We start from the raw sequence: 13,349 nt of genomic DNA on the forward strand, positions 1-13,349 counted from the left end.
CTAGATCCAATATCCGTATCACTTAATTGGATCTGGTTTAATTTGGACCCACACATTTTAGCAGGGTCCGACCCGCTGACACCCTTAATAGCCACTTGTGGTTTTTTACATAATCAGATATTCTCTAGATGCATTCATTATACTTATATACTAAAAAAATCATGCTTTGGATTGAATTGTTTGGACGAAAAAACTTCACTTTTTCATTCTAAATTTCTGATGCAACATGAGCTATATTTGATCTTTAAAATATTTTAAAAACCTACCATCTATAAATATAAGAAATCCACAATCTATTGGATGTTTCCCACTAAATAAACTGTAGGTATCATATTTGTAGGGTTTGGTTTTCAAAACTTGCAATGAAATATCAAAAACCTAATTATCTGGTCCATACCCAAATTGGATCTTATTTTAAGATACAAACCTAGAATGATGTGTCTCATATGGGTCGGACATTCACTTAGATCTAATCGCTCACAAACAATTAGATCGGATATCCAATTAAAAGAATATTTCGTTATTCTGTACTTGTATTATCAAAGGATAATGGATGCTCAGAAAATACAATATCTTCACAATGTTTGCATATTTTTTAAAGTATCACGTTTTTATCCCGACTTTAACACTATAAAAACATTTTTTTTAAAAGTCTTGTCTTTTTTATATTCTCCTTACAATTTTACATTTTTATATTTTTGTGCATAACAATATTATCACGAAGGCAAACGCTTTTAATTTAGTGCAAGATTTTTCCAAGAACAAGATTTTCGTGTGGAAATTTGCAGTTTTCTACCATTGGTCCAAAATGACTGTCCGACGACAGGTATTGGCATAAAACATGCTGACCCGAGTATTATTCAAGTTGAGAAACATTCAGGTCGGGTTTGGGTTATATTTTTGTTGGATATCTAACCTGACTTGGCTTATCCCAAGTATTTTATATATATTCTTAGTGAAAATAAGCTCCTCAAACTATATATGCATCGAAATTTGATGTTTCGATTTCTTGATTCCGACAAAATTCCAATCCAAACCCAAATCCAACAACTAGTTATTGGGGAAGGTCCGGTGGGTCAGATACCCGACCCGTTGACAGCTTTGAAGAGTTCAAAGTCTACGGACGTTTCCGTCTTTGACCAGAGATTGAACCGTGGAACTATGAAAGACTAAAAGTCATTGTTGTCATTATCGAGAAAGCCGTCGAGCTTCGTGGAAAGTAGCCCTACCCATACCCGTCTTTTTTCATCAAATCCATGGGCAAGATCGTCACTTTTGAAAAATTTAATCTCCCTTCAACGAGAGAGAGAGAGAGAAGTTGTGGGGATGGAAACGGGTTCTAGTGATTGGAGCGATCAGCCGATCACCAATATTCTGAGAGATTTTACATGTGGGCCCCAACAGTCTTCGAATGCGGTTTGGGTTGATTAGGTGATCGGGAATGATCGCCCGATCACGTGATCCCGGTTTCGTGGTTGGTTAACTTGAAGACGTTTTCGGGCGATGGCGTTCCACCGTGAAAAGATCTGTACATTAAGCACCTGATCACCCTCCATCTTGGAGACAGGCCTGTCAAGACCTGATGGAAGGCAATGACGTAATTAATGCACAAATTTTGTGCTATGTGATTGCATCTGAGCCGGACTCCGTCCCCTTTCCCTCTGTCACTATTTATTGTCTTTAAGTCCTCTCTCTCTCTCTCTCTCTCTCTCTCTCTCTCAAAACCGCCACTCTTCCTGTTTCTTCCTCTGCTTCTTCCCTCCTCTTTCTTCTTCATTGCTCGCTGGTGGAGTTCTTTTTAGCGTTTTGGGGAAGGGAAGGAGACGTTCTCTTGGGGTTTTCCTGTGCTCGCGTCGTCGGCGTCGGAGTGGAGAGGTTCGTAAGTTCAACGAGTAACTTATTCTTCTTCTTCGTCGTCGTCTTCTATTGGCTTCTCTCTCTCGAGAGTCGAGACAATGCCCAGAAGTCAGAGAACGCGCTTGTCGGTGCTAGTTTTGGATCTTCTGCGTGTTTCTTGAAGGGAATTTGCCGAGATTTTCCGGGAAGATGTTGCGTCTAGTGAGTTTTCTAGTGTTCTAGATTTTTCTCCCGGTGCTAGTTTTTGCATCTTGTGCGTGTTTCTTGAGGCGAATTTGCTGAGATTCTCCGGAGAAACGGTGCGTCTAGTGAGTTTTCGAGTGTTCCGGTATTTTTTCCTGGGTCTAGTTTTTGGATCTTCTGCGTGTTTCTTGAGGCGAATTTGCTGAGATTTTCGAGAGAATTTCTAGGGGATGCTGCGTCCAGTAAGTCTTCGAGTGTTCGTGAGTTTTTTTTCCCATAAGTTGTTTGATAGAAAATGTTGTCGAACGCCGTTGCTTTGAAGGATTTAGGTTCTCCCTTTTCTGTTACTTTTCAACGTGGAGAGCTCTGGAAGTGAGCTTCTGTATAGTGGTACGTTTATCTGTGGATTAAAAATTTTATAGCGCCTCCTCGGGAGCATTCTGGGCGGCGTTTTTTTGTTTAATTTTGAGAATTTAGTGAAAACAAAAAAACTTCTTAAATGAGCTTTTAACGAAATTTAAGTTCTCATGGAAAAAACACGCCCTGCATCGGTCTGGCAAGTTTCTAGAGAATTTTGGACTAATTCCTTAAAATTTTAGATTTTTTTTCTTGGTTTTGGAAAAAACATCAATTTCGTCCGAGCCTTATGAAAATCACAATCTCTGTCCTGGTATCATTAATAGATTGAACTTGTACTCAGAATCATGTGCTTGAAAAGTTTGCTTTTCTGATTGATTTGAAGATGTCATCGGGCCTTGTCTTTTGGGAATATCTAAACTGAAGATGGACTTCTTTTTTTATTCTTCTCAACGCGTATCATGTATATGGAACAACTTAACCTTGGTTTTGTGTTTTTCTTTTTCTCGTTTGGTATTATGCACAGATGTTTCCATATATTGAGGATCTCGTTCTTTCTTTCTTTTCTCATAAAAAGAAATTGTGTTTTTAGATCTCTTGTACAACATTTTTGAGTTTGGTCCCATTAATTACTTTTCTAAATTACATTTATAATAATTTTCATTCAATTTTAAATCCTATATTGTAAGCATCCTCAATTGGCTTTAGTGAATGGTCAAGGACTCTAGATTATAATATGAACTTGAGCTGTTTATATTGAATTGGTAATTTGAAAACCTTTTGGAACTTTTTCTCTGTTATGTATATGCTTGCTCGATTAGTCCATCCATCTGCTGTTGTGACTTACATGAATTGAATGGGCAACGAGTGCATCTTATAGAAACTATCTCTAGTAGTTTTGAAAAATTATGATGTGGCTCTTCGTAAGTCTGATATTCATTGACGTTTTTAATTTTTGAATTTATCATGAATTTCTTGTTGTTTCTGTATCTATATGTGTTACTTTGTTTCTTCATTTGAATCTTGTTTTTCCTTGTTTGATTTGATCTTTTTTTGCAGATTTTCAATCATCCCTTCTTTATCTTCTTTGGAGAGTTGCTGCCTCTGCAAGCGTGTCCCTTATTCCTTTCTGAAGTTGTTGATTTCAACAACGATTTGTGTGCGCTTGCATCAGTTGGGAAATTTTAAAATTCTGCTAGTATGAGAAGATACAGTATGTCTTTTGGCGGTCCTGTTTTTGTGTTGCATGTTTTCATTGGCATGTGTATGCTTTGGAGTTGAGGTACCAGAACCATTTTGGGTCACAGGGATCTGTAATGCATATGGACTATCTATACAGGATCTGAGTCTACTAACATGGAAAAGAAATGGGTGTATCCTCTTGTCATGAGTTTGTTTATCCTATTTTTCCTACTTATTGTTGTTTCAAACTTAGAGTTTGTTTCCTCTTTACAAACGATCAATGCAATCTTCTCAATTTTTCCTGTTAAGTTAGCTTCGAATCAGACAAATCCCACTTTTGTAGAATCAAAGGTCGCATTCCCTCCCCCACCTGCCGCCGCTCCAATTCCTAGACTAGCTTACTTAGTATCTGGTTCTAAAGGTGACTTGGATAAACTGTGGAGAACGTTGTGTGCGTTATACCATCCCCTAAATCAGTATGTGGTTCATTTGGACTTGGAATCTCCAGTTGCCGAAAGATTGGAACTCGCAACTCGTGTGGAGAAGGACCCAATCTTTTCAGAAGTGGGTAATGTCCACATCATTACCAAGGCAAATATGGTCACATACAGAGGTCCATCAATGGTTTCTAATACCCTTCATGCCTGCGCCATTCTCATGAAGAAGAGCAAAGAATGGGACTGGTTCATAAATCTAAGTGCGTCAGATTATCCACTTGTTACACAAGATGGTAAGTTTTCCTATTTTTGTCTGACTCTCTTTGCTAGAGTTTTGTCATATTTCCCTGCTACAAGGCAATGCTTAGTTTGTCTAATATTAGAAACTTTTGGCCTGTGGAGTTTCTATTTTTTCCTCCCTTTTTAAAGTTATACATGTTATATGACTGTAACACTATGTTGTGCAGATATTCTGTATATATTCTCATCTTTACCAAGAAACCTGAGCTTCATCGATCATACTAGTCAACTCGGATGGAAGACGTGAGTCTTTTTCCTAAAGTGATTTATTTTCTTTGCTTTTGGTGTTCCATCTTCAGCCTGAGAAGGTCTACATTGTTGCTACAGGGCCAAAAGGGCAAAGCCACTAATCATTGATCCTGGGCTATACATGTCAGAGAAATCTGATGTTTTCTGGGCAACACAGACGAGAGAACTTCCTACAGCATTTAGGTTATTTACAGGTAGGCTTATGTGAATTGTGATTGTTGAAATTATACTATTCTACGTACCTATTAACTCATTTGGTTTAACAAGATGAATGCCAACTTTTACAACACATATGTTTGGCATTTGTTTTAATATAGTGTAGATTCCCTTTTTGCACTCCCTCTTGCTGTTTATCAGGACTCAAGAATGGTTCAGTTTGTGTGGATTGTGTCATGGTTCTGTAGATTTGCAACCTTGTAGGTAAAACATAAGAACAAAAAACCGAAGCTTGTCTGCTCAGTTCCTGATTCAGATGTAAAACATAAGAACATAAATTTGCTCAGTTCCGGAAAATGCATTTCTAATTGCTGCTGATGATAGAGCAGCTACAATAGCACGATTATTTATTGGTGACAATATTCTTGCTAAGGCTTTCAGCATTTCGGATCCAAGTGTCTTTTTTCTGTCACCAAGATGTTATGGATACCAATAACTTAGACTACTACATAGTCCAATTTTTCAGCTTATGAAATTGCTTGCTTGTGTGCATGCGTCTGTGCATGTATGCCTGTTTGTATCATGTGTCTAAACCCATGCTTATGGTTCAGTCTACTTGAAAATGCATGAACAGGTGTGCTTGTACTTGTTGCTATGGTATGCACATCCGCACTGGATACTTTATCAGAATTTCATCTGATGGTAATCTTACCATGTATTGGCCTAGATTTATGCAGATAGACCTGTGTGCAGTTCAAAGCAAGTAATTGATAATCAAGAAAAGAATTTGCAGAACCATATGACTGTTAATAGAATGCTACATATAGCAGAACTATGTGATTGTTAATAGGATGCTACAGATAGCAAAAGCTGAGTGAGTGTTACTTTCTATGTTGGCTCTCATTATATGTTGGATCTCTTGCACAGGGGACAGTAGGGATCAATCCCTAGAGACCTTAGTGTTGCAAAATTCATATCCGACCTTTGGTTTTGATAGCAGTGTTATAAAATTCATACTTGTATGCTTCTGACATAGCTCATTGAAATGGACAGGTGCCTGAGTTACTTGAGTTTAGGAGATGAAGAAAATGATATTCAGGATCCCTTGTTTGTTTGATTAGGTTAAATTATTCACAGAACAGTCAGAGTTGAATGCAAAGAATGAAATTCTATTAATCTTGCATATTTCTCAAGAAATTAAGTGGTGTAGTTTATTAGTATACTTGATGAAATGAAGACCTCATTTGTTAAGAAAGTAGTGATATCTTAGTATTTGGATATATTGCCTTAACTGTATGAGATATCCCTACTATCAATGCTTCTGCAGGCTTGAAAGACAGATTTATAGAACTAAGAGGGTTAATTGATCAGAGTATCTTGCAATTGTTTGTTCAGAAGGGTGCATCCCTGTTTGACAGAGAGAATGCAAAAAAAAAAAATTGGTCAAGTGTAAACTGAAAAATGGGTCGAATGTGATAGCTGGACCAGTAGAGTCACACAAACACAGCAGTTCACTATGGGGCTGGACAAGGCCTACCAATGCTTGGCCCATCCTGTTAAAATTATACCTGATTATCTCTCGGTTTGGGCCTATAAACAGGACTCAGACATAATGATGGCGCAAACCTTGCCTGATTATTCATCAGGCTGAGCCCAGCGAGTTTTATTTATCTCTTTTTTCTTCATTTATTTTTCCTTTATCTTTTCTTTTTTTATCAAGGCAGTGTAAGGATAAATTTAGAAGGGTTAGCTCTCAGACATGCATGTGTTCAATTTCAATATCATGTGCTTTGTGATTATTTGTGTTTCTTCTAGAAAAACCATCCATTGTCCAATTTACCGTTTATCATATTGTTGGGTTATGGTTGATCTCATCATCTTTATTGTTAATTGCTTCACGATAATATATTTCATAGTTTGTTCCATTTTTTCAATTTTAGGTGAAACATTTTCTTTGTGCATCTTAATTAAGAAAAAGGAACATGTTTCTGTGGAATTGTTTAGAGTTCTTGTTTGAGATTTTTCCAGATGTAACTGTTTTATGCTAGTTTTTGTTTGCTTCATACAAGATAATAGGAAATTGGCCTCTACCCATATTAATTTGCTGATTCCACATGTAGTTGCTTTGGCTATCATATCGAATATGGTGCATGCAGGTGGCTATTTCCACAACACAGAAAAACATTAGGACAAAGTTCTTTTATTGTCATCTCCTTCATAGAGGCCTATTTTATTGCCATAGTAAGAGAACTGGTGAAAGAGTTTTTGTTATGGAGATGCTTATTTCAAAAGATTCCCAGTTAAAAGAGAACAAAGGAGTATGATACCATTCTTTTGAGCCTCTTAAAGTTGAAAAGTATCAATTGTGGAATACCTTTCCTCATGTTCATCTGAAAGCTGTTACAACTTAGATTCTCACTTTAAAATTTTCCTGTTTCTAGCTCTGAATTGTCCTTGTTTATAACTTTTTGCAGGATCTGCATGGGTTGTTCTATCACGCTCGTTTGTTGAATTCTGCATATGGGGATGGGACAACCTCCCCAGGATCCTCCTCATGTACTATACCAACTTCATTTCCTCCCCTGAAGGCTACTTCCAGACTGTGATCTGCAACTCGCTGGAGTTCCAAACCACAGTCGTCAACCATGATCTTCACTACATTGCTTGGGACGTGCCACCCAAGCAACACCCGCATGTGCTTACTCTCAAAAATACTGAAGAAATGATCCACAGCAGTGCCCCTTTTGCTAGAAAATTCAATCAAGATGATCCTGTTTTGGACAAGATCGACACTGAATTTCTCAACAGGAAAAATGGTAGTTTCACATCTGGTGGTTGGTGTGCTGGTGACCCACCTTGCAGTAGAGTGGGAGATAAAACTAACCTGAAGCCCGGCCCTGGTGCTCGCCGGCTTGCTATGTTGATGGATAGGATTATTAGTTCCCATTGGTTCAGTGAAAATCAATGTAAATGATGTAATGAAGTATGCGGAAAAATAAAGAATGCTAAAAACACGCACAATGACCAACAATGGACCAATACACAAGAGAGACAATAGCAAGTCCACTATGGGACAACATAAACAACCTTGAGAAAGGCACAAACTAAAATAAATACTCTTTGTTGAAAGAGAGTGCTCTAGAGCTTATTGAATACAAAGGGGGTTCACCCCTGTTTATACAGCAATGGGTTTCAAAAGAAGAGCCAAAAGGGGGCTCCCATAGAGTCGTTTGGGAGCCCCCTTTGGGGTTGGGTTTTGAGACAAAATAAAAAGAATAAAAAAATGAAAAAATTAGTTGTTTACTAAAACAATGATGTGAAAAGTCGATAATACCCTTATTATTATTATTATTATTATTATTATTATATATATATATATATATATATAAACACCCCCTTCAAACTTTACTGGAAGATCACCGAAAGTTTGCTCATATGAAATGTGAAGCGGGGAGCAAGAAGAGCTTTAGTGAAAAAAATCGCTAACTGATATTTTGATGTGACATATAGTAGAGTAATTGTTTCTCGTAGGTACTCATCACAAACATAATGACAGTCTATCTCTATATGTTTGTTGCACTCATGGAAGGTTTGATTACTAACAATGTAGATTATACTTTTGTTGTCACAACATAGTTTTGAAGCATCTGTAATGTCAACCCCCATATTTTTGAGAAGGCTTCAAAACCAAATAAGTTTCATTGTAGTAGTCATAGCCCGGTATTCGGGTTCAGTAGAGGATAGTGAGACTTTCTGTTGCTTCTTGCATCTGTAAGCAATTAAGAAATCTCCTAAAAAGACATAGAAGCTTGCATCAGTATAATCAAGTAAATCCAAAAAAGAAGATGAGGGTAGAAATAGCCCTTTAGTTATGGTGTTTTTTATGTATCGAACGACCTGAAGAACGACATTCATGTGTACAGTTGTAGGAGCATGCTGAAATTGGCTAGCAAAGTGAACAATATGAGCAATGCCTGGTCTGGTGATAGTCAGATATGTAAGAGAACCAATGAGTTGTCTGTAGGGTGTGGGATCTTCTAGAAGAACTCCATCCTTCAATCTTAGTTTTGCATTAATTACTTCTGGAGTCTTCACCTTTTTATCATCTAAAAGTCCAGATCTAATACATATATCTCCAGCAAGCTTCATCTGTGATAATATATATATTCGGAGAGAATATGCAACTTCAATGTCGAGAAAATATATAAGGAAACCTAAATCAAACATGTCAAAACTATCTTTTAACATATTTTTAACATTAATAATACTAATTTGATCATTTCTTGTGATAATCATGTCATCAACATAAAGTAATAAGATAACAATATTATTACTTGCACTTTTGACAAACATAGCAGTGTCAGTGTAACATGAACGAAATCTTAATTTAATCGTGATATCAATAAATCGATCATACCAAACCTTGGGAGCTTGTTTAAGACCATATAAGACTTTTAAAAGTTTAAGAGTTTAACCTTGTCCAATATTAACTCCGGGCTTTCTTCCAAGGATTCAGTAAGTTGAGAAAAATTTCTTGTTTTCTTCGAGTATAAACATGAATATTTTCATTATTAGTATTACCACTATGTGGTCATATTTCAGTATTGGATACATCACAAGTATCATTTATACTTTCAAGATGATTCATAGAATCATCAGATATATTATCTATAGGATCATGTAAGAATATGTAGTCAATTTCATTTGGTTTATCTAGTTTTTCAAATCCATTTTCATCTTCCAAAAAAGTATGTCTTTTGAAACATATAGTTTGTTATTCTTGAAATCAAAACACCTATAGCTTTTTTTATTTTCCCAATAACCTAGAAAAACACATTCAATTGCCTTTGCAAGCAACTTATCTCTCTTATGTGAGAGAACAAAGCATTTACAACCAAAGATGCGAAGGCGATTGAAGTCGAGGAAAAATTTAAAAAGTTTTTCATAAGAAGAAACATTATTTAATTTAGAAGAAGGCATTTGATTGATTAAGTATGTTGAAGTTAAGACGTCTTCTACCAAAAAAAATTAGAATATTTTTTAGAAATAAACAATGTTCTAATGGTTTCTATAATATGTCTATGTTTTTTTTCCGTTAGTCCATTTTGTTGTAGAGTTTTAGAGCATAATCTTTAATGGAAAATTCTATTTGTTTTAAATAATTTTAAAATTCTTTAGACAAGTATTCTCCACTAGAATCGGATCTAAGAATGAATATATTACTTTGAAATTGATTTTGTATTTTCATATGAAAGTCTTTAAAGAAAGAAAATACTTCTGATTTATGATTGAGAAAATAAATCCAAACATAATGAGTAAAGTCATCAATAAAAGTGACACAGTATGAGTATCCACCTATAAACATGACCGGAGATGGACCCCAAACATCCGAGTGCACCAATTCAAAAGGTCTTATGGAAAGAAATGGAAAGAAATATTCTAATTGGAAGTAGAATAAACTTTATTTTTCTAAAACTTTATTTTTTGCAATTAATGTCTTTTTCTTTGCAAAATTTATTTCCAAATAGAAAATGATAAATTTTTGAATAACTTGGATATTCAAGTCTTTTATGCCAAGTTTCAATACTTTTATCTTAGACATAAGTACAAAAAGAGTTTGTAGGAAGGTTTAGATGATCTATACAGTAAAGGTCCCCCTTCCTATGGCTTTGCCCAATCCGCTTTTCGGACTGTCCTGCACAAAGCAACCATTAGATGAGAAAGATATTTCACATCCATGGTCAACAATTTGAAAAACCGAAAAAGATTCAAATTTAACTTTGGAACTACTCTTACTTTTGGAACAAAAAGGTTTTGACAATTTTTAGAGTTAAGTGTTCCAATACTTGTGATTTTTAAAAAGGTTTCATCGACCGTAAAAATGCATGAATTTTTTAAATTGGTGCAAACATCGGTTAATGCATTTTCATGTGGAGTCATATGAAAGGATGCTTCAAAGTCTAAAATCCAAGAATACGTACCGGGTGATGATGTAGATGCAATGGCCGCACCCGATATGGAGGAAGTAACTTTGAGAATTTATTGTAGAGCCATAGATATTTGACCAAGTGTTTCTTTGAGGTCGCTACTCTTGCCTTCATCTTATTTGGTGGTAGATTCTTTAAAGGACGCTACCTTAGGCTTGAATGTTCCATTTAGCTTTAGGCAAGCGAGTTTAATATGACCCGGCTCATAACAATGATGACATATAATCATCTTTCTTTCTCCACTATTGTTTTCATATTTTTCAAAATGGGGTGGTTTATAGGTTTTGATATTGTCAATGTTCTTACTCATGTCAAGCCTAGTTTCCTCTTGTGTGATTTCGGTAATGACATCTTCTATTGGTGGAAAAATAGATCTATGGAGAAGTGATGAACTTACTTGCTCAAATTCGGGACGTAGCCCAAAAAAAAATTGAAACAATCGATCTTGTTTCATTTGTTTTGCCTTAGTTCAACATCTTTCATAGCTACCCATTTTGGCTCTAAAAGAGCTAACTCATCCCATAGTGAGTTTAATGCATTATAGTAATCTTGTATACTTGAATCACCTTGTTTGGTGGTTCAAATTTTTTTTGCAAAAAATATGCTCTTGCAAGGTCTTTTTGGGTATACATACCCTTCATAAAGAATCAAGCCTCATTGGCTTGGCAAAATTTAGCAATATTAGCACATACCTTGAGTTTGACATTATTCATAAACCAAGCAAGTATTTTGGCGTGGTTGCTCTCCCAATCTTCTACTTTTTCTTTGGTGGTCTTCAATGACTTTGAGGTGAGCATTTCCCTCGAGAGCCTTTTCTTGATCTCCTTCAATCTTGGTGAGCTTCAATTGAGGTTTCGGAATAGAACTCATTACATAACCCCAAAGTTTTTTACCTTTAAGGTTATTCTTCATTGCCGATACCAACATCATATAGTTCTTTCCATTGAGCTTGAAAGATATGTCAATTTTGGTCTCCATAATGCCACCAAAGGTATGAAGAAGAGATACAAGGAATGTGAAAATGAATTTCAAGCTTCTTCCTTTAAGAACCGAATGACTCTGATACGATCTAATGAAGTATACAGAAAAATAAAGAATGCTAAAAGTACTCACAATGACCAACAATGGACCAATACACAAGAGAGACAATAGCCAAGTCCACTATGGGACAACATAAACAAGCCTTGAGAAAGGCACAAACTAAAATAAATACTCTTTATTGAAAGAGAGAGCTCTATAGCTTATTGAATACAAAGGGGTTCACCCCTATTTATACACCCACAATGGGTCTCAAAAGAAGAGCCAAAAGGGGGCTCCCATAGAGTCGTTGGGAGCCCCCAACGATCACAAATGTGACCATTGGGGGGGGGGGCAATGACTCTATGTGGGGCCCCTTTTTGGGTTGGGTTTTGAGACAAAAAAAAAATAAAAAAAAAAAAAAGAAAAAAAAGAAATAGTTGTTTACTAAAACAACTATGTGAAAAGTTGATAATACCCCTATCAGGTATTTTATATATATATATATATATATATATAGTTACATATATTTTAACAAATAATTATGTTAATAGACTTACAAAGTCAATTATTATTTTTTTCCATTCTCCAATGGTTTTTTGAAGAATTTATGTAAATAATGGTAATTGAAACTTTGTCGTTCTAGTTGTTTTACTAGAAGATCTACGCGTGCTTCTTTGGCTGAAGATGCCTCAGTAGATTATGAGTCGCGTTGGATTTCCTACTCTTCTAATTCATTGCCTCCAAATAGGTTGGTGCCAGAGAGTTCAAGAAAACAATAAACCAAGGAGGAAGGAGGCATAACTGTTAAATGTTAATTCTTAGTCATCTGCTTAGGTGCATGGGTTTCTCTCGAAGGGTATGAGTTGAGCTTGGGTTTGGGTTTCTGAGCATGATGGTTCTTCTAAAGGTGTTTTAGACTTGATTTTGGGGTGATTTGTCATTCTAATCTTCACTTCCTGATCCAAATTTTAGCTGGCAAGCCCCTTCACTTATCTCATATGGTTACTTAAGTTTTTCTTTCTGGATCAAGTCCCAAATCAGATCTGAGGGCGAAAGCTGTAGGTTGGGTTGGAGACCCACAAGGCTGGAGTTGTTCTTGAGTCCATAGTCTCGACCTCTTATAGTATTGTTCTTTTTCCGGCGAAAAAGGAAATGCATTCCTTTCCTACTTGTGGGACTACTTCCACATCTATTTGTTATGCATATTTTCCATGCTTGCTTGAAAGGCAGGGCACTAAGCATTGCCTTTTTTAAGGTCTTTCTGAATCCATTACTTTTCCTATTCGAAAGACTATTAAATATTATATATACACATTGTATATATATGCATTAGTTGTATAAGTATGCATATATTATGTATACTATATGTATATCATATATAATTTTTTTTTGTAATTTTTGTGTAAATAAAATTTTTTTTTTCTGTGTTTTTTGGTTGATTTGACCATGCCTTGACTAGCCGTTAGGATTAGTCTAATTGCTAGCTAGGGATCCTGTTGTATATATATTTAGGATCTCCCCCTCTTGTAAAATATGCATTCTTTGCATAATTTATCTCTAATAAAATTATTTATTTTTTAAGTGTTGAGTGCTTTCTTTGGCCTTTAGTGGCCCTTGTGCT

At 35.8% G+C, this 13,349-nt stretch overlaps 1 protein-coding gene across 3 annotated transcripts; it reads left to right on the forward strand.

Annotated features, from left to right (window-relative positions):
* The first annotated feature begins 1,726 nt into the window (after positions 1 to 1,726).
* LOC149814677 (beta-glucuronosyltransferase GlcAT14A-like) lies at positions 1,727 to 7,735 on the forward strand. 3 transcript variants are annotated; one of them, XM_089989701.1, is made up of 6 exons: positions 1,727 to 1,875; positions 3,457 to 3,770; positions 3,889 to 4,309; positions 4,484 to 4,559; positions 4,644 to 4,759; positions 7,196 to 7,735. In XM_089989701.1, exons 2-6 carry the CDS (start codon positions 3,765 to 3,767, stop codon positions 7,693 to 7,695), a joined length of 1,119 nt encoding a protein of 372 aa, XP_089845827.1. In that variant the 5' UTR covers positions 1,727 to 1,875; positions 3,457 to 3,764; the 3' UTR covers positions 7,696 to 7,735. The 3 variants fall into 3 exon arrangements, with proteins under 3 accessions (XP_089845827.1, XP_089845825.1, XP_089845826.1); XM_089989699.1 differs by having other exon boundaries at positions 3,457 to 4,309; XM_089989700.1 differs by lacking the exon at positions 1,727 to 1,875 and adding an exon at positions 1,943 to 2,058 and having other exon boundaries at positions 3,457 to 4,309.
* Positions 7,736 to 13,349: the final 5,614 nt, after the last annotated feature.

Source organism: Nuphar pumila, chromosome 15 (assembly GCF_984573655.1).
Source record: "Nuphar pumila chromosome 15, dmNupPumi1.hap1.1, whole genome shotgun sequence".
NCBI lineage: Eukaryota > Viridiplantae > Streptophyta > Magnoliopsida > Nymphaeales > Nymphaeaceae > Nuphar > Nuphar pumila.